The sequence below is a fragment of the Aythya ferina genome (assembly GCF_964211825.1).
Source record: "Aythya ferina genome assembly, chromosome: 4".
NCBI classification, from domain to species: Eukaryota; Metazoa; Chordata; class Aves; order Anseriformes; family Anatidae; genus Aythya; species Aythya ferina.
In genome coordinates this window covers 24,258,339-24,280,160 of record NC_140300.1, presented here as the reverse complement: position 1 = coordinate 24,280,160, position 21,822 = coordinate 24,258,339, and the positions used below count along the sequence as shown (strand labels likewise).

The 21,822-nt window shown below is 42.9% G+C and overlaps 2 protein-coding genes across 4 annotated transcripts in view; one reads left to right on the top strand and one right to left on the bottom strand.

Moving 5' to 3' along the window:
• PDS5A (PDS5 cohesin associated factor A) overlaps positions 1-3,733 on the top strand; it is a 79,344-nt gene extending 75,611 nt beyond the window's left edge. For 2 of the 3 annotated variants that reach the window (XM_084518401.1, XM_084518402.1), the window contains exons 32-34: positions 428-780; positions 1,844-1,994; positions 2,533-3,733. In XM_084518401.1, the coding sequence (XP_084374527.1) occupies positions 428-780; positions 1,844-1,994; positions 2,533-2,568 (540 nt within the window). In that variant the 3' untranslated portion in view covers positions 2,569-3,733. The remainder of the gene's footprint in view (positions 1-427; positions 781-1,843; positions 1,995-2,532) is intronic. The other variant, XM_084518403.1, reaches the window with a different exon arrangement.
• A 13,484-nt stretch (positions 3,734-17,217) lies between these two features.
• Positions 17,218-21,822, bottom strand: part of UBE2K (ubiquitin conjugating enzyme E2 K) — a 37,228-nt gene continuing 32,623 nt past the window's right edge. The window contains exons 6-7 of the mRNA XM_084518404.1: positions 18,760-18,888; positions 17,218-18,572 (exon numbers count right to left, since the gene is read on the bottom strand). Coding sequence (XP_084374530.1) covers positions 18,498-18,572; positions 18,760-18,888 — 204 coding nt within the window. The 3' untranslated portion in view covers positions 17,218-18,497. The remainder of the gene's footprint in view (positions 18,573-18,759; positions 18,889-21,822) is intronic.

Here is a 21,822-nt window from a genome sequence, read left to right as displayed (position 1 = left end):
AGTCTGCACCTTCACTGAAGTTCGTGTTCAAAATTTGCATTTATTGAAGTATTTATTGCAGTATTTGCTGTACCAGCATCATGACTTTCACTCCTCAGTTCCTTCCTGCAGAGAGGCACTAAAGGAGCCTGTCCAGTAAAAACCATCGTGGGAGGAGCTGTGATTATTAGTCTTACTGCAGTCTCACTTTCAAGCAACTAAAAGATACATTGAGTACAGGATTATCATAACACACAGTGTAGAAAATCTTTTTGTTTAATGTTATAACCCCGTTTAGTAAAATGTTTTACTAGATCTAAGCCTATGTGATATGTTTCTATAAGAATTCTTTCTTTGTTTTAGAAATCCATGTTTCTGTCAGACAGAGGTAGCACTTTGAGTTTGCCTCTGGGAATCTTTCTTCACATGAATGATTTTTCTTTTCTAGGAAATTAATTCTGATCAGGCTACACAAGGAAACAGCACTGAACGTGGGAAAAAAAGAACAGCAACGGCATCTGGAACTGAGAATATTCATCAAAAAGCAGAAGAAAAAAATGCAGATGAAACAGGACCATCACTCGCAGCAAAAACCAGGAGAGGGCGTCCACCCAAACCTGAACCTCAGGGTACCACTGCAAAAAATGAGGAAACAAATAAACCACCTGTCAGGGGAAGGAAAAGGGCAGCAGTCAGTCAAGAAAGTCCAGGGAGTTTAGAGGCAGGTAACGCCAAAGCACCAAAACAGCAAGACACAGCAAAAAAGCCAGCAGCAGCACAGAGACAAATTGATCTACAAAGGTAAAAATGAATAAAATTAAAAATATGTTTCAAGGTAGACTGTGAATTATACATTTATACAATTATAACAGATCTAGCATATGTTAAAGGGCACAACTAAACCATGGTAATTTATAAACACCATGCTTCATGGTTCAACATAGTTATCTTCTGTTTTTTCACTGTAAGTGAAAGGGTATCTAGGATTAGAGGAAATTGAAGTTGTTCTCTCAGAGTAGGATAACATAAGCTGTTTTCACCAGATTTTAATTCTTGAATGTTGCATCTTGGTTCGGCTTACCAGAATTGCTGTTTAAAAGAACCAAGAGTTGAGGGTCTTTTAGTGCATTCATTAATAACAGGTATACAGGAACGAAGGTGTGAAAACTGACCATCTTTAATGAATAGAATAAACTGTAATTCTAACTGTAATTATTTTCTGATATTTTGGATCATATATACATATATATACATGTATGTATATATAAAGTAAATCCACAGCAGAATTTAAAACTGTAATCTAAAAATCAGCTCTAGGATGACAATTTATTTTCTGTTTTCTAATGTTGAAATGTGTTAATTTGATTTCCAATATAACCAAACCACAAATGCAGAAAAAACACTGAGGAAACTTGTTTAGTTGAATCAGATACAATTGTCATTTTAATTAAAAAGTGTCCGAAATTGTAGAGCAATAAGGGGTGAGGTCAGGAAACCAGCATGCTGGAAGAAATCTCAATTTAATCTAAAGGAAGTATGAATAATTGGGCTGATTGATTTCTAGAGAGATTTTGTGAAACTGAAAGTGTTGCAGAGCACTTTGATCAAAAACGAATTACCCTTTCACTTTCACAGCAAAATTCCCATACTAGTAAATTGGTCAGTCTTTCAAGAGAATAATATTTGTGTACTGCCTTGAAATGCTTGTTTTATGTGTCAAATTTATTTAAATCTTCATTAAAAAAAAATAAATTGCACTACCTGTAGCCTTACATAAGCCCCATGTATAAGATAGCTTTTTTGAAATACACAATGCATCAATGTTTCTTGGAAAAAATACCAAAACAGTGTTAACGTTTTTCAGAAGCCAGGTGCTTGGAAGTGATGGAGATTCACTGTTGGAGGTAGACTCAAGTCCAGGATATTCCCAGAATACAATGGATCTTTTTAAGGCCTGTGAGAGCAGCCTGGAAGATATTGAGGATACAGAGATAGCAGAGGGAGGCTTCCTTAAGGTGTAGCAGGCATCTTACATAGGACAATCCTCTTGTTACTTAAACAGTAGAGAATTAAATAAATTTGTCTTTTATTTCTTGAAGAATGTATATAAAAAATATTTTTATGTAGAAACGTACAAGTTAGTGTAAACATTTGAAAACAAAGTAATATTGGCTTTTAAATTAATGCTTTTTCTATGAACGTGGGTATTTACATACATTAAATTAAAACAAGCTTATCTTTATTATTCTTTGAATCACGTGAAATCTATGAATAAATGTATTTCTGTTTATGAGAGAATTTATGAAATTATCATCCTTGAACTTGTGTATTTTCAAGTTTATCAGAAAGTTATGCTATACGTATGGAAATTCAGTTGTATTGAATTAATTACGTAGTAGTTGAGAAGATAAGTTAGAGTTGGAAGACTCACAGTATAAAGAAAGAATGTACAAGCTAAAACGTAAACAATATAGGTAGGATTTTGATTCACGATCAGTTGTCATTTCCTTGTCCTTACAATTAACTTTTATTTCCTTTTCTCCCCCCAAAAAGGTAAAAAGAAAGCTCACTCGAAAAGGGAGGAAATGAAGGCCAAATAAAGGCATGCTCCAAGCTTCTGCAAAAACTAGGATTCAGAAATTTCCTGTACAGGAACTGAAATTACTTCAAAACACACAGCTTTCAGCTCTGAAAACAGAAGGAAAACTATGCTTCCCTTTCACATGAAATTAATCCTTCTCAATGGAAATGTAAAGCAGAAACTCTTGAGAAAGAGGCTAAAAGCATCTGTACTTATTTCCCCAGAGACTTTTTTTATGAAAAGTCAATAATTAAGCAAATTGCTTAACACTTGGTTCCAGTTCCTGCATTCTGGAGTTTAAAAGTGTATTTACACCATTAATTTTTCATGCTGCATTTTTTTTTAAAGGAAGTCAGAGGAGGTCCTTACACTGACATTGAAAATTCATGATCCTAGAGCCAGGTATTCCCATGTTTCACAGAAAAAGTAGAAGTCTACTGAATGGATTTTAAACAAGACTAAAGGAAAAAAATTCACAAAATTTTTTTTTTTGCTTTACTTTTGGAGACTGTTTTATGTATAATTCTTTCTGCCTGCCTACTTTTCTGCAAAAATAAGATGTACAGATTTCAGTTCCCTGCTATGAAAAGTCATGTGGTGGCAATTTTATAAATGTTGCTTTCTGATTTTTATCAGAGTGGGAAAGTAATCACTTAAAATTATTATTAATTCGCAAGTAGACATTTCATTTTTTAATTTTCCCTCCATTTTAGTTTAATATAATTTGCAATAAATGTACATATTGATGTTTGTTTTATAAAAACATATATCACTTTTAAGTGTTTTTACTCCTGCGGTTCTGTTGGAATATTCTAAATTTTAAAGGAGTAAAGACAGTCCAGCATTTGATTTTATAATGTTTGTCACCAGATTTTTATTATTGATGTAAAGAAAAAAAAATCGATTTTTAAAAATAGTTGGACTTTGGCAGCTTTGTAAGGAAAGTTGGAAATGTTTAGGATTGCTCTCAATTTTAAGCATCGTGCTGATTGGAAGTAAGTCTGTTTTGCATTTTGTCTTCCTGTCCAGGCTCATTTTTTAATGTTTATTTTAGAAGATTGTTGCATCAATATTATGTTTCCTGGCATTGTTCAGCATAGATAAAGTGTACACTTTTACGTACACACGATCATATTTAAGTTTGTTGCATAAAATAAACGCTTCTAGGTGTCATGTGGCAGTCTTCCTTTTTTTTTTTCTTTTCGTAATTTCTCCTTCAAAGAATGATTTGCTCTGTTTCCATGCATGGTCTTGGGTATTCATAGAAATAAGACATTGAGCAAATAAGTTGTAATGCAGACAGCTGTATAGTTATAAGATACATTTTGAGGTGAAATTATGGTAGTTGATCTTGTAAAGTTGCATGGGAAGGGGCTCAGTCTGCAGAGCAACTGTGAGCAGTGCATTTTGTTTCCCTGTGCATCAGTTCCCTGTTGCTTTTTTGCAAATAGTTTTGAAATCCCGTGGTGCACTGTAGAGGAGTTGGGTATATTGGACATTTGGGGGATTACTTGCTGTCCTGAAATGGCTCGGGTGTGGCTGTGCGCTGTGAAGCAGTGACTGAGGCTGCCTCATCCAGCATTTCATTGGTGTCACAGTTTATTTTTTTCTCTGTACCAGAGAAAATAAACTCTTTGCGTGGAAATGTGCCTAAAGCAGGCAGATGCTTTGACTTGAAGGATTTTAAATACTTTCTTATTTTGTAAATACTTTCTTATTATTAATTAAATACTTCTTTTTATTTTAAATACTGAGGAGGGACTGGGAGATTTGAAAAGCATTTAATTACACATTGATCCATCAGGGTTTTGACATCTAAAACTGAAATATTTTTACGAATTAGATTTACAGATCATAACACAGTTTTGGGTGCTCTGGTGAGATACTTCCCTCATGGAGACAGACGATGTGCTGTGTTGATTTAAAACTATTTTTAAACTTTTTTATCTATTTTAGAAATGAGCTCCGGTACCTGGTGTTGTGCCTCTAACAGTGATTTGAAACCTGGACTTGACAAATCTTGCAAATACTCAGAATTGTTTCCAAAAGCTATGAGTTTTGTGAAGTGCAAACCAGGCTGGGTATAATTGGCTGAGCAAAAATGGACACAAGCTGTAGGAAAAGGTCTACTAAGGGTGCACTGATTTCTTACGGGACCTTGCCACAGGCAAGGCTACGTGCGGAATGTCCCTGCCTGCCCCCTGCTGCTCCTCACCAAACTCCTGAGCGTGCACGTGGTAAAATTCAGAGTTATCTCGGGGTGAACATCAGCCTTTAGAGCAGTTCCAGGGAAGTACAGGCGCAGCTTTATACATGCAAAATATATGCGTTGTTCATACTCTTTCTGAAGTTAAAACATAAAAATTTGTTAGTGTGGAGCTGTGGGATTGAAGGCAAATTATTGCAAAGAAGATGTTTATTTTGTAGTTGATCACACACGAGCTTTAAAATATTTTACGTAAGAATGGGGATTGTCTCATCATAATTAGAGTGCTGATGCTCAGAGGTTTTTCACTTTTAATGTGTGATAAAGAATAAAAGGAAGACCGATTAAAATATAGTTCTTATGGCTTTTATCTAGGGTAGGACTGAGGTGTTGAGGTTTCACATTCGGTTCCATAGCCAGAGCTAAGTTATCACCTTTTAAGTTCCCATCTTCATAAAAGTGTGGCTTTGTTTCTTAGCGGACATACATTTATTTCTGCTGCTTTGTTTCCTCTGATTCCTAGCCTGTACGGCTCTCAGAGCAATGAGAGTAAGGCTGCTCTGGGACCATCCCCCATAAATGGAGCAAATTAAACCTGAACCACTCAACAGAACTGAACCTGAGCAGTTGGTATAGATGATAACATTTCTAGAGCAACCTGCTGTATTCCTTACACAGGAAGAATAATATGCATTATGAATCTTCTCAGCATGTGCTGCGTCAAGCCTTTAAGCTTTAGAACTGCTATAACAAAATAAATCCTTATCTAAAATCCTTATCTAAAATGTACTTCAGCCAATAGATGCTTAGCACACATGACTGGGCCAAGTTCAACGTCAGACTGGCTGTGGAGTCTCGTGTTGGCTGATGGGGCTCTGGTAGCTGAACTGTCTCATGTGAAGATCCAGGAAGATTTGGGATCACCAAATGTTTGCAGTGCACAGGACACTTTAAGAAATGCTTTAAGAAGTGGACCGTGACGATCCTCGTTTACCTGCTCGTGTGCTCCCTGGTCACGTTATCAGCAGTAAGAGGTTTATTTGTTTGTGTGCAGAAATCAAGTCGCAAATCAGCGCTCAAGGAAATGGCTGAAAGCAGTCGGACTGTAAGGCCTGCTCACCAGGCACGCACAGCTGATAACCAGAATTGTTCACAGACCAGCTGGTCTCAGCCAGAGGAATTGTGTCACGGTGCAGCAGCAAGTATGCATTGCCAACAGCAAGGTGTCCGACAGCAGCTTAACAAGTTCTCCTGTACAGCAGCACCTGGTACATCCCTGGAAGCCTTCTCCTCCTCAGGTTTCTGACAGAGAATCGTCCTGCTCTGCTGCTTGGGGTGCTCGAGGGGTAAGAGGGAAATTCAAACCAAAAGAATGTTCTCTTGGAGGAAAATACTCCTAAACTTCAAAGACTAGTAACAGCTCCCATTTTTTAAAGACTTTTGAAGCATGGTATTCCCTGGATTGGATCCATTTGTCTTGGTTCCTGGAAGGAAGCAAACAAGATCAGACTCCTGCAGGAGAACTTGGAAGTCCTGCTCCAGAAGCAGAGATGACAGCCTCTTCTCCCCTGCTGCACGGCCTGGGTCAGGCGAGTGGATCCATGGGTACAGCACTAAAAGCCTGGCAAAAACGCTCAAATTTACAACCTTATGCCGTCCTTTCAACTTAAGCCACACACCCAGACATCTGCCTCATGTGTTTCAAGCATGGTGCAACTTTATTTCAGCCAAAGCCATTCTGGAAATTGCATTAGCATCTCTCTAGCTTTCCAGCTACTGTTCTTTTCAGAGCTGGTTTTACAGTACTGTGCTTACTTTCCCACTGATTCCTCGTGATGGAGCAAGGGCTTTTGTTCAAGAGCAAAACTTCATATTCCTGTAGCTGTTACCACATGAGAGACAGAGGGTGAGTTACCCCCTTTCTTGCTTTAATCTGGCTACAGAGCATCTCCTGTTTCAGACTGAAGATGGCCAGTCCCATGGTTCCATCAGTCATGTTTCAGCACCAAGTCAATGTTTGAACTCACAAAGTGCCTGCTTTCAGATCTGGCTTTAAATACTTATCAGAAACATCTCCCACTCTTCTCTGAGTCCCTTATTTTATCCAGTTCTGAAGGAAACGGTGAAGCTTTAGGCAACTGTGGCTGCTTGTAAAGAAATAACTGATCCAGGGGGACCCCAGCAAGAGGCCGGCAGTTCCAGTTCAAATAGCTTCCTTCACTCAGGCCACAAAGCCAAAGCAGCAGGCACACTCACCCCATGAACTGGGAGAAGCAGCTATTCCTGAACTCCGCTGGAGTTACATTTGCCTGAAGACAATGTGGCCGTGTTCCTCGGAGCTGTGGTGTCGCTCACAGGTGTTTGATGCAAACTGTACTAAAGCTGCATAACTCAGGGAGCTGCTGCCTGTGCCGGGCAGTGTAAAGCCATTTTAGCGTTGCTCCAGGAGAAGCCTTCCTGCTTGACCTGGTGGAAAGGTCCTGCTCACCTGTAGCAGCATGACTTTTCTCTGTTTCTGCATGGCAAAGGACACAACAAACTTCTGAACCACCCAGCTGCACAGAGGCTGGGTGCTGTCAGCCGACAGGAGGCAGAGTTGGGACCTGCCGTGACACCGCTAGCTTTGCCAAGAAGCCACTTGACTTTCAACCCGGTGGATTTATCGCTGCACAGCTCGATCTATGGCCAGCAGAGCTGAGACATCCACGGGCAACCCCAACAGCATGGTTGGGTCCTTGTGGAGGAGGGACAGCCACCAGGAGATGTCTGTTCTTCAGTGGGAGCACAGAGTTACCTGGGCTGCTCTGTAACTCACCAAGAAGTCATGCTGGCAGCAGTCACAGCACAAGGCAGCTGTGGTACGAAGCATGACCAAACAACTTTGCATACCCTGCACGTCCTCCACCCACGACAAGACTGTTATTTCAGCAGCCACAAGAGCCCAGCTGCGTGTTCATAACGCTGCAAGGCAGGCGGGCTCCGGAACAAGAAGGACACGTTTTGCTCCTTAAGTTCAGGCATTTAATTCTTCTCTCATTGCCCAGGAAGCCGAGACTGATGTTTGCTGACCCTGATGCACCAAAACTTGTGAAGCAAAAGCTGGCCTACGATCACAGCAGTCCCAGACATGAGCTGAGTTGCTTTGGTGCTGGGTCTGAGTGCTCCACAGCAGGTAGGCATCGCTGTTTGCTCTAGAAATTTAATCAGCAATAATTTCATTTCTTTCCTTGGTGCAGCATAGTTGTGGAGGCAGTCTGGCTGGACAGCTGGCTCACAGCCTGGCACTCTACCCCACGGAAAGTTGGGATGTTTTGGGGTAACACTGGCATCTCCAGGGAAGCAGATTTCAGTGTTTTCCCACCCTGTCTGGTTGGGGGAGGTTTCTCTCTGGTACACTTGTGCATAGCTGCTGCATAAAGCTGATTCTTGTACTTTGACATCTCTTTGCTTCGTTACTGAAAGCCTTTCCAGCCTCTAGTGTGATCTCAGTCAGACCCACAAGCGGTGTTCAGGTTAAAGGCTGGGGCTCACGGGGCTGGTTGGGGATTTACAGAGCAGTAAAAGACCACAGAAACACGATATAGGTAAAGTAGAAATCAAGAGATGGTTTCTAACCATCTAACCAAAAGATATTTGGAAGGACCTCATAAAAGAGAAGTAGATTTAAGATGGATTTATGTAAGCCTGTGAACTTGAGATTTTGGGGGCCTGTGACACGCAGGCCTGGACTTGATCCCACTGTGCTGTGCCTGCAAGCTGCAGTGACGGCTCCATCTCACCTTGCACCACGGGCACCCAAAGCACTGGGCAAGGCCTCAATCCACCCAGAAGGGTTGGTAGTGTGTGATGCTCCAAACTGTCTGATACTTTATAAATAATAAAAATGCTTCCCTTAGAAAACATTTTATTTAATCCAGGTCTTCCAAGCATTCCCTTCTCTTCTGTGCCTATAAGTAATGCTATTAGAAGCAAATTCTGTGGAGCTTCTGTCACTTAAAAAGATGATTTTCCTGTGCACCTCTGAAAATCTAATGTCTTTAGTATCTTGTATTTTTAAACTGCAGTACAGTTTTTAGTCATTTTGATCCAAACACACTTTTTTGCTTAAAGTTTTGATTTCTCACACCAGTGTTTTGCATATGCTCAGCTGGATGTTGGAGAGATGTGCTTAGCTTAACTTAATATCCCTGCTCTGAGTTTGGACTCCCTGGTTTTAAGGTCAGTGCAAGTTATCCTAGGCTAATGGTGACGTTTCCTTTCAGTATAACAGCAATCGCTTTTGATTTCTGTGGTGGTTTTCCAGAAACCAGAGGCAAAGTGGTGTCCGTGGGAGTTAGGCTGGAAGCGCCGGGTAGGCCTCAGCTGGAGGCCGTCCCCAAACTCGACGTGTTCCTCCCGGCTGTGACAGAGCCACACTTGTTCCTTGCCATCATTTGGAGCATGAAACTATCCCAGCTCAAGTAGATGGGTGCTGGCTGGTCTGTGGTAACAGGGATCTGGGATCACTTCAGTGCCTTGGGGGTTTCTGCAGCCTTCAGGCGGCTAGGCAAGCAAAACAGGAGCAATCTCCTCCGTAAAGTCCCATTTATCTTTCAAATGGCTCAAGAACATTGCAAGGCCCACACGAGAGGCGGGACAGCAGGTTTCTCTGACAGGAACCATACTGCATTCAGCTGCCAAAGCCCCATAAAAAGGCAGTGTCCATCCCCCAAAGCCTAAGGGAAGTACGGCCGTGCTCAGTTTTGGCTGTGTCACCAGATGGGTCAGGGCGGGCTGTGGTGGCACAGGAGCTTACACCCAGCATTACTTGCTGTTCTCTTTGTGTGTTAAACAATAAATGCCTGCAATGGTTTTGTGCGGGTGGCTGAGCCATGCGTGGAGCCACCACTGCCCCTTCCATGAGGGCAGGGGCTGAGAGCAGAGGGCCGGGAGGGGCCTCAGGGTCAGGGACAGGTCTTGGCTGCCCCTGGCCCCTCTCCAGGTCTCGTACAAGTCACTCAAGTTCCTACTCAGGTTATTTTTAAGCGGTGCTTTCTCTCCATGGAGTTTACATGCTGAGAAAAGGCAAACCAGATGCGGGCAGCCAAGAGGAGCCCACCTGCTTCACAGGCGGAGCCTGGAGGGGCCCCAGAGCACCTCAAGGGCCTACTGCGTTTACCAGGCTGGACCTGCCATTTTGTTCTCATCTGCTTCTTATGTGGTTGCTCTTCAGCCTTAGAAGCCCTGGCAATACTTGCTTCCCTCCACAAGACCACTCGTCTTCTTGCCCTCTCTGTCCCCCTGCTGCTGGAGGTAGGAGGGCTTCTGCCTCAGCACTGTCCATGAGCATGGTTTGGACTTGGCCTTGAGCAGGTGCCTACGCTTATACCAGCGTTTCATTTGAGTCAGCATTCAGGCCATCCCCCTGCCCTACCTCCTGGTGGTACCGTCTGTCTGTCTGTCTGTCGCCTCCTCAGGAGCACCCAGGGCTGTGGGTCCCAGCCCTGTTGGGCATGGTCACCCTCACACACATGCCCAGCTGGAAGAGGGGGGAGAGAAGCAATTTGCCTACAGCAAACAGCCTAAAAACCTGTCACTGAGTAACAAATAGGTGTAAAACAGCAACTGCCACATGCAGGGCCCCCACTTTGCCCTCATAGAAAGGGGGCTGCTGGTACCCTGGCCATGAGGGCATGCACACACCCCCAAGACCACAGTTTTATTTATAACTCTATTGCTTTTTGTCTCCCATTATATACTGTTTCGTTGTCAACTGGATGTGGTTTCCAAGAGGCCTCTACAGACGTAGCAGCCGTGATTTACGCAGCAGCCCAAACCACAGCGGTTTGCTGCAGAAAAGATTCAGTGAGCTCAGAGCAGTTGAAAGCAGAGTCAGCACGGCCCTGTGAAAGTGAACTTACCAGTTGCTGTAGCACACCTAGCTGTGACACAGCTGCAAATTCAAGGTTTGGGACAGACCTACAGGCTGGTGAGGCCAGCAGGGCCCTCTGGAGGCCCCTGCCCCAGCCCCTGCTCCAGCAGGGACACCCCCAGCAGGGTGCCCAGCACCACGTCCAGGCAGCTGCTGAAGGTCTCTAAGGAGGAGACCCCCACAGCCTCTCTGTACAGCCTGTGCCAGGGCTCTGTCGCCTGCCCAGCACAGAAGGGCTGCCTGCTGCTCACAGAGAACCTTCTGTGCTCCTGTTTGTGCCACTGCCTCTTGTCCTGGCACCGGGCACCACTGAGAAGAGCCTGGCTCCATCTTCTTTACACCCTCCCTTTGGGCATTCACAGACACTGATGAGTTCCTGCGACTAGTCACAGGTAAGGCCCAGCCCTAGGTGAGAACAATGGCAAACGAACAATACGAGGAACAATGCCGTCCTTGTTTGTTCCTACAAACCTTTCGGCTTTTTCCTCATGTGCATCATCTGACTCGGTGACTTTTTTGGTGCTTACTTTGTTCATGCACGTCTACTTCTAAATAGCTCTCCCTTCTGACACGCATGGCCTAGAGCCACTTCACTCCTGGCATTTTTGATGTGGTTCAGACCAGCTGAGGACGTGACTGTGGGAGATTGCTCTAAAGGGAATGTGCAGGCCAAGCAGAGAGGGCGAGCATCCCTCCCCCACGCCCCGTCCGGTTGGTAATGCGCCTCTGGATAGTTAATACACGCTTCATTTCCCAGATTTTTGTCCTTTTAATGGCAATAGCCATAGACATGAGTCTTTTTCATTGCATTTAAACTGACAACTTTATCCCACTTAAATCACTTTCTACACACGTAAGCCACTTTGTGGTCACCACCTTGCAGCAACCTGAAGCCGCGTTGGCCATCACGAGGAACGGCCACGACCTGCTCTGCCACCGGGGCTTGTTCTTCAGCCTTGTACTCAGGGAAAGCTGAAGGTGCAGCAGTGGCACAATTTCTGGTGCTATCTCTTTGTTAACAGACAGGTTTATGTGTAGTTAGCTCTCACGCCTTCTGGGTGAAATGGGCCCAGCCGGTTCTAGGCCTGCTCATTGAACCAAAATTCATCCCAGAGACAGGCTGGTGCTTATTTTCGGGGCTCCAACTGGTGCAGTGCCATGCAGCCAGCCCCACACCTGCTCCTGCAGCACAGCCGTGGGCAGCTGCTTTGCCCTGAGCCACGCAGGGGCTGCCCCCGCAGCCAGGTAACACAGCACGGCTGCAGGAGCCTCCCAAACCTCTCCAACAGGATGGGCAGGAGTTGACTACTCGCTGCCTCGTGTATTTTCAGCAACAGCTTCTCGCTTAAGCTGCCCACAGTGAGCATCGTCATCTGGGGAGCCAGGCAGGGAGCTGGGCAGGGAAAACAAGGTGCTCACTATCCCATTCCCCTTCTCCTGCCCCTCTGTAAGAAAATGGGGCTGTTTTTAGCCACTTTTCCCCACCCAGTAACACCAAGCTCATTTTTTCCTCACAATGCCAGCTGATTACCCTTAATTTCCCCCTGGGCTGGGACAAACCACCTACAAACTTTATGTATTTCAACACAAAGTAGCCACTAAGTGAAGCAACGCAATTTATTTGACATTATACCAGACATGGGTGCTCCAGCTCCCGCCCCAGACTTGACCTTAAAACAATTTTAAATCCTGAATTTGCTGCATAGGCATTATCAAAGTTACCTGGCTGAGAGCTAAAAGGTGTCAGCGTTACAGCTACTGAAATACAAAACTAAACACAGGAGGCAGCGAGATACTGTTCGTCCAGTTCAATTGTAAACGTGCTTCCAGCTTTGGGGTGCTGGGAGAAATTACACGGCTGTAGGACAACTTCACAAGGGTTTCTGTATACAGCAGCTCAGTTACTCGTGGCACAGCAGTCTCTAACTACAAGAATGAGGGAATAGGTAAGTAGCTTGTGACAACAGCAAAAAGAGACCCTCCTCTAATTCTCACACCATCCTAATTCTGACACCATCGCTGTGCAGTGACACCAAGTTCAGTACCGCCTCCTGTGGAGCCTGCAAAACCTGCCCAGGGCCGAACACTGGCCTGCAGAGATGAAGCAGCAACAAAACCCGTGTGACAAGGAGCCTCCCACCCTGCTCACTGCTCCAAGCCCTTGGTACAGAGAGAACATCGTCCACAGGGCCTTGCTCCGTGCCCCAAACACGCCAAAATGGTGGTGGCAGGTACTGGTGCCACAGCACTGCACCATCTCCCCCATCCTCCTACAGCTGCCCCAGCAGGCAGGAGGCTGTCACCTCCCCCATAGGAAGCAGCTGGAGTTTATAGAAAGTACAAAGGCAAGATGAGCATGAGTAGTAATGAAACCAAAATAACATTTTTTCTTTCCTCAGACACAGCCTTAGACTTCTTTTTAAAAGGAGACACTGTGCACGTATGCATATATTTCTTTATGTAAATACATTTCCTACTGTCTTAGGTGAAACACCACACTCTTCCATCACACGTATTATATTTACACAATTTCTTCCTCAAGGTTTTCGATGTGCATTAGGACAACTCTCATCCTTCCTCTCTTGTTATTGACATGGAAACAGTATACCATGTAACAGCAGAACAATTCAAATTCCCAGAAATAAAATGAAAACTGCTTTCAGGGAAACATGCATTTATTGTTAAGCATTCCCAGTGAAAATCAACATCTTTTAAAATGTGTGTTTATTTAAAAAATCATCTGTGTACAAAAGTGTTTGTGTAGTTTTTATTTTCAAGACAAAAAACACTGATGCTGCATTCCAGCCCACCCACTCATCCTTTACAGGAAGCCTGATGCTCAGGAACCAACCTCCTGCAATATATATATATTTCTGTAATTTTTTTGTTTTTATTTTTTTATATATATATATTTTTTTTAAGAAAAGTCAGAATTTCGGATGGAAAAGGAAAGTGTAAAGCAGGGTTCTTCAACAGTTGACATCAGCGTTCTTATGATGGCAGCCTCCTTCAGACACCACAACAGAGCACCAGCAGTTGTCGGAAACCAGAAATGGACAGGTACAGCATTTTCACAGTACATTTCCTCAGCTGTTGAGTCTCTCAACTTACATTTTCAATGAATGGCTCAGCACCGTAAGCAATCGGCTAGCTATTTGGATGCCTACAAAGCAGGTAACAGCAGAGAAGGAACATCACGTCACAGTACAGTGCAAATGACTTGCAAGAGTTTGTCGAATGAGAACAAAGCTGAAAACTCGAGCCGCTGACTACAGAGCGCTGCAGCTGGGATAACCAAGCAAGGAGCAAAATGGGGTAAGGGCAGCTGGCCTTGTGAGGCTAAGGATGAATCGGCCGGTGACGCTAACAGCACCGGCAGGAAGAGCAAGCTACGTGTTGTTACCGATGGTGTTGGAGGGGATCGGACTCACAAGAGGAAAGAAGCGACTGCCCCTTTACCTGGCCATGGGAGAATGCTGCGCCGGGGAAATGAGGACAGTAGCAGTGAAACCACCTACGTGGTCTTCTCAGAAAGAGCCCTAGGCACTCGATGAGTGGTGCAATAGATGGCGTGATGAAACGCGTTCTCGCGAGCTATTTCTTAGCCAAGTGCTCATCAAGTCCTACAAAGCAAATCGCTGGATCACAAGCCAGAGCTACGCTCATCAAGATGCTCCTGATCAGCTTCCACGGCCAGCAACACAGAGCAGGAGGGGACCTCTCATCTTCTTGTGCCTGCTCATAAGCAGACATTAAATAAAGCTAACCTTCACTGCTCAATTATTTATCATTTTCCCCTTTGGGCAAGCCTCCAAGTCTAAGCTTTTGTTGGTATTTAGGAAGGAAGCAAGGGCCATGCACACAGCTCAGCTTCCCCTTGCTCTGAAAATGGAACATTTCACAGTAACAGCATATGACCGATGCAGTAAACAAGAACTCTTGCTTGAAACTCTGTTCAGGTTTGCTTTTCCCCCTCCCCTTCCCTCTTCCCCCATCAAACAAGCAACCCATATGCTCTGAAGTGCCTGGTCTGATTCACAGCTGCTAAGCCCGGATTTGCATAGTTTAAATGTTTGTTACCCACACCATCTAACGCAGATTTGGCATTACAAGGTAAGCTTCTTTCTGGCTATTTAATTCCTCTTTTCACACACACACACGGGAAAAAAAAAAAAAAAAAAAAAAGCCTATACTCCTTATGCCAGTGTTCCAATGCTAATTTACTTGGAAGAGTTAAATACAATGGTAATTAAAAAAAAAAAAAAAAGGACATATTCCTACACCACTGGTACCTAATTCCTCAAACAAATGCTCTTGAACCAGTTAGAGTCCAGGCCCCATGTGCTCTGGCAGCTGACATGAGCCGTGGTAGAAAGCCGCTCACTAGCATGAAAAGCTGCCGCTATAAACTTGAAAGCTGCGGCAAGCTTTGTCCTTCCGATGGGAAGTTTGGGCTAGGCAGAACGAGCAGCACTGAGTGCCACGTCTTGCTGGAAGGATATGTTGTAAGGTTTTGTCTCTGAGATGTACCAGTCCATCACACTGAGGACACAGCTTGTTCACGGGAGAAAGCTGCGAGTTCAGCAAGTGGGGGTGATACGGGGAGGACTTTTGGCACTCAGAGGAAAACTGAGGCTTTTGGCAACACAAAGACATTTATTTACCTCTAAGCAAAAATGTACTAAAGTCTGAGGAACTGGATGTGACAGGAGTTGCTTGTTCCCCACCAACAAAATGAGAGAGAAACCACTTGGCCAGATGCACATCGCAGCGTTGGGCAGCAAAGCCTGATGCTCTGGCGAGCAGCGAGCTCCAGTACCAACACCTTGCTCACAACTGGGCCGTCTGGATTTCAAAAGCCCTGCTCCGAGCTGTTTTCTTAAACAACGGCGGAAGACAATGCAGGGTTTATTTGTGCTTAGAAAGCAACTCAACTGTCCCCGTGTTTCACCTTCCTGTTTTAAGTAAGCGGTGAACGTGCCGCAGCCTGCGAACGCACGGGGCCCTGAACACAGAGATGCTCACACAAAACAGAAGGAGGATTTCACACATGCAAACTCACAATGATGAACTGAACACTAACAGTAAACTTCTAGGGCTCAGCCCCAGCTGCAGTTCGACTAACCTGGTACAACGTTACCCCTAAACTCAACTCTGATAATTGCCAGGAATACAAGAACACTCCTTATAAAGGACTCACGTCACCACTCATAGGAACTTCAGACCGCGATGTCTCCCCAAATGCTGGGCCATCTTTCCTTCCCAGCTCGGGTCTTGAGAAGCTTCCCTCTGCCAGCATCTGTGCTAGCACCAAGGTATCTTTGCTATAAAGCACACGGATGGAGGGCAAAAAGCAGTGTCCAGCGCCTATACACAAGGGGACAGGGGAAGGTGAGCATTTTTCTGTAGATGAAAATGAGGTAACTTTATGAGAAATAAAACACAACAAACATTGTTGCAGTGGCAGCCCTGACCACCTCACCTTCTCCTCTGTTCTCCCCGTCTCCCTTCACCCCCTCAGCCACAGTTTGGGAAACCTGCTCGGGTTATCGCCGGGCACGCGCTCCCAGCGGTGTTCTGAGGAGACCGGTCTTGTCAAGACACATTCAGCAGCCCATAACTGAGAAGTTTTACGTCCCCTGACAATGATTTCCAAGTTCCTTCTCTTGATAAATAGCAGCGAAGAACGAGGGAAAGTAGTCAGCAATTTATAATTACCACCAGGGTATTAAAAAAAAAAAAGGTGTTGATGTAACCAAGAAGTTCTTAGCCTGTACAACAAAAGACAGCGAGGTGAGGTTAACACAAGTGGCATCTGCCAGTTTCCTACCGCCCCTGGTTTTCACCTAGCAAACCAGCCGAACAGTAGCAGTTTTTTTTTGTAAAAAAAAAATATATATAAATAAATATAAGGAAAGACAAAACAATTTCCTTTGGCATCTTCGAGAATGATTTACACTAACTCAAGAAAAAAAAAAATCACTGACTACACCTTAAAAAGCTGTAAAGACTAAGCAGATGCACTTAGTATTGCACTGATATGAGTTACAAGTATTTACTGTCTGTGCCCTGAAATATTTTAAGCTTGGACACGTCAGACAGAAAGCCCAGGGAACATCCCTGAGCTAGTTAGGTCTCTACAGCTCTATTTTCTGGTTCTGTTCTACTATGACTATGCTCCAGAAATTTAACAAATACAACAATGTTTCTGATTTCCTCTCGTACAATTTATAAACAGACTGTCTACGAAGTGTGAAACTACTTCAACTTGTACTTCATAGTTCAAGAAAAATCCCAAACAGACATGTATTTCCCCACCCCGGCCCCATGAATCCTACTGCTCAGGAGAAGAAACAGTGACGGAAAAGATGACTTGTACAGTACTTTATGAGCAATGATCCCCACTCTATTCTCAGGATTTCTCTGAACTTCCTTGTCAGATATATTCTCGAGAGTTAGCATCATATTCATAAAGGCATTACCGCTCTCTTTAAATAGATGTACTAGTGTTTGAAGTTGCAAAACTAATAATTTTCAAGCTTTTGCACTCGGGATGAAATGTCATTTTAATACGAATAAAACGACTGACTGTATGTACAAGCCAAGATAAGAGTTCAGTTCTCGTTTATCAGAAACATCAATCCAAAAGAAAGCTAAATTGAGAACACACTTCTACTTCTATGTGCATTTGAAGTATGTACAGAAAAAACACCAACACAGCCTCCATGTGTCAACTAGAGAAAAATGCAAGCAAGGATGAATTTTAAAGTACCTGGTAAGCAATCCTTAAATTGAAGCCCAAAATAAAGCTAGAAAACTGCTGCAAAAACAGCTGATTGCATCATATCAAGTACTCAAAAGAAAAAAAATAATTCTCAGTATGCTAGAGAATTAGCGTTTTCCTCCTTCAAATCCAGTGAAATCATATTATCCAGGATATACTGAACATTTTACATCCATTTAAGACAAGAAAAGTAAAGAAAACCAGCTCCATCTTTTTGTGCTATATCGAGGCATAATAAACCCTTATGAGATGTGTAGAAAATACGATGGATGAAAATCATCACTGATAATTCAAAATATATTCTTTAGAGGGGAGCCTAGGCTACTGTAAATGGCACACAATTCCAACAGATAATGAGAAATAATCCAGCGAGGGTTTTTAGCTGTATGATGTCAGGGAGAGGACACTGAGGTTTCCCATTTTATAAGCTAGGAAGAAAAAGGTTCTGAATAGGTCACCATTTGGAACTTTGGGTAAATCTTTTAAGTCTTTCAGGAAAATAGGTACAAGAACACTCGAGTATTTAAATGGTGCTCTCTTCAGCGACCCTACCTAATACGTCTATTAAGTACAAGCATGCAAATATAGGTCAATCCACAGGCACATAGGATCCATGTTAAAAACAGTAAGATAGCTGTGATGAGTGGCACCAACAATTTTGATGACTAACACTCAAAAATGTTGCTTTCTGAATTACTAAATCAAAATCCTGAAGCAAGTTCCTGCTAGTCTTCGTCACACTGCTAAACACTAAAGTAGGCATGTTTTTCCCCCATTATTTTAGCTGAGCTCAAGGAATTTTTACAATATTTAGTAAGAAAAAAATTAAAGTATTTCCCCTTTTTAAATTTACACAGACGTTTAATTAGCTTTATTTACAGAGCGGTTTTTCAGTCTCCAATAGTGCCTAGATAGCATCATCAGGCAAGAGTGCCAGTTTTAAAAGAGAATCTATATAGAATCCTAAAAATAACAGATGGTGATGCTCCTCCAGAAGGGGCAAGCTGGACTACCGAAGCAGCTCTCTCTACATGGCTCAGTTACTCAGGAGTAATTCTGTTGCAGTCTCTACATCCCATGATTTTGAAGACAAGGCCACTATTACTGCATTCTGCAATGAGAAAACAAAAAGCAAAACAGTATTTAAAATGTGTGAGCCTGAAGCTGAGAATCAGAATGAGAAGTTTGCAGATTGATCAGAACACGTTTGCCACTTGTCAAGAAAAAACTGATTGTTTATAAGAAGATTATTTCAAAGAAGGTGGAGGTGGAAGAACATTGAAGTTATAGATACTTACCCTATCAAAGCCCATAGCACAAAGGTTTTCTATTTTTCTGGTGTATTCTGGACTAGAAACTGGTGCTCCAGCATACACATGTGCCCAAAGTCGAGCTGTCTGTTTAAACATTTCTGGATTTTGTTTGTACTACACAAAAGAGAGAGAGGGGAGAATGGGAAAGTTAAGTCAGCTCAGCAGTCCAAGCAAACAGTACGATGATGCGGCAGATTCCTACCCGTAATTCTTTCTGTAACACCTTCAACACTGTTTCACACGGATCACCCCTGTATTTTTGAAATGAAACTTGGAGGCGAGGATTTCTTGTAGAGAAAGCCTGTGCAAGCATTTAATTTCATGTGTTTGCCTTTAGATTAAGTTATGCACTACAGGTATTTTATGAGTACAATCAGTTACTGCTCTCAGCTGCATCGATCGGGAGCTAAGTGGCCGTGTTTAGCACAGCTACTGAGATTTTACATTCAGTGCAGCAAAGCACAAGCTGCCCCTGTGTTGACATCTGCTGAATATATGCACTGCACACCAACATGTTTCTCTAATCACTAGGAAATACGCCTGGTTTTGCGCACTGCAAGTAGTTCTGCAGTTTTTTGGGGAGGGTTGGCATTTTACTGCAGGGCTTCCTCTGGAAAATAAGGATATATAAGGGTAGTATGCGTGACCAAAAAAAGGGCTGAAAAAATAGGTGAACATGTGTGAGAAAACAGGACATTGCAACTCCGCAAGCTATCAATTATCAGAAAATAAAAACCACGCAGGGCATGTAAATATTACTTTGCACCCATTTTGCCACTAACAAGTTTTCTGGTAAACAACAGAACGGACCAGAGCAGAGTTTTCAGCCAGTGCCAGGAACTCAAAGACAAGAAAGTGGGTCAGCTGTCATAAGTGGTACACAACAAAGCAGGAGGAGTTTCCCATTTTAGCAACTTTCATCTATAAAATAGATTTTTTTAAATAAAGATAACCATATATTGTTTTATTAAAAGACAACTTCTTCCCCCTTAATCATTACAGTTGAAAAAATGTTTTCCCATCCTTAGTCATGCGATTACTTTTAGCACTAAATAATAAGACAATACTGGGAAATACACTATTAAACTATTTAGACACATTTTAAGGATAGAAATACAACTTATTATCATTCTACGTATTTTACCAATGCATGTAAATGATCATTAAATCTGTAAAATACATTTCAAGAGAACACTGCTCACATTCCATTTGATTTCCAACAGCACACACCCCAATCCCACTGCACTGTGTGCTCTGTACACCTCACACTAGTTCTGCCCTACATTAAGTAATCTGTGTAGCTACTAGCCAGTTATTAATGGCATTAAAACAAACATGAGAGAATCTACTGTTGGGAATAACTCAGTGTTATTATACACACACAGTAATCTGAAATAAATTTCTTATTACAACTGAAGAAACAAGGAAGCAGTAAGTGTAGCATCAGTAGCCTCCTGGGGTACTGTATTTTTCTGCTCTTAACGTATCTTCCCCCCAAGTTATTATGATTTTTTTGTTGTTGTTCTGTTTTTAATATATTTGAACACACCACAAGCCTAATAAACAACCAGACGAAGCGCAAAGCACTGAAGTTGTGTTTGCATAACCACACTTTATTCAGAACTAGCTTTCACTGTTCTATAAATAAAACTGCTTTAGTTATCTGTAAATAATCCAGCTTCTCCCTGAACTGAGAAGCCTACAGGCACCTTCACTGATGTCTCTGTATCAGGAATCACAGTCAATTATGTTGCTGTACTTAAAACAAAAACACCTGTATTTAAGCAGAACACCACTGTGCTCTCCTGGAGATTCAGCTTAGCTCTTCTAGGACACTACCATTTACCCGGACAGTTTAGCAGTCTAACAAATAGTTCAGTAAATTCACTAAGTAAAAGCATGGAGGAGAAATAATTCCTTGTAAATTTGGGGTTTTGGAAATCTTTTTTTTTTTTTTTTTTGAGAGATGGGAGAGGGGACACAAGAGAAACCATCCACCCCACATGGAGGATCTGGATGCTTACCATCACATCTCTCACAGGGACTATAATCACTTTCTACTGACATACACAAGCACATAACTGAAGGCCAATCTGCTAACGCAGCTTTCATGCAGATATTTGCAGGGACCAGGAGAACTGAATCCTCCCCACACCAGCCATGCCATAGTCCCACTGCACACATCCCTACAGGCACCTAAAAGGCAGCCTGGAAAATTGCTCTTCAGAGTCCAGGAAGATTCCTGAAGTCTTTTGTCTGAGAGAAAACCATTTCCAGCTGAAATGTTTCTATGGGACTGTTAGGATTCCCACACAAAATTCTAGTAGCAGCAGCCAGAATGGGAAACTCCATTTTTCTTCTTTGTGAAAAACGAAAAACTGATTTTTGTTTACGTGAAAAGAGGATGTGACAGCAAGGACAAACATCTGGCAAGAAAAACCTGTGCAGGGGCATCATCTGCATGGGATGCCTGGTGGCTTTGCTGGCCTTTGCAAGGATTTCCCCCTGCCTACAGGGGTTCAGTCCAACAAAAGCAGATGTTCTACACTTACACCTGAATATACACATTTGAGTAGCTTTGAACCAGCTGTTCCACCCCGTGACATACTGGGCTACCTCCCATCTCCATGTTTCCCTCTAAAACCTGACAGGTTTGATGAACTATCATCCTACACAGAAGTGCGTGCTCCTTTTCCCTAAAAAGTCTCTTTCCCAGAGTGTGCTGACTTAGAGGAGATAGAGATAAGATCGATGATGGAAGAACTTCTTCCTTGACTGGGTTTTTTGTTACTGAAATGTACCCTTATTATCAGTCAATTGCAAAGCCAAGCACTCGCTCTCCCTTCTCCCCTGAGAAAAAAGGGCAAACAACACATACATACTTGAGATTTTGCTGAAAATTGTCAAACTATTAAGTCATGGAATGATCATTCCTATCTTTAATCAACATTTTAAGTAGAATTGGTGTGGAACAAGACCCAATTAACACTATTTTTTATAAATTCTTGCTACTGTCTCAAGAGTAACAAACCTTGCTGATTGCATTAG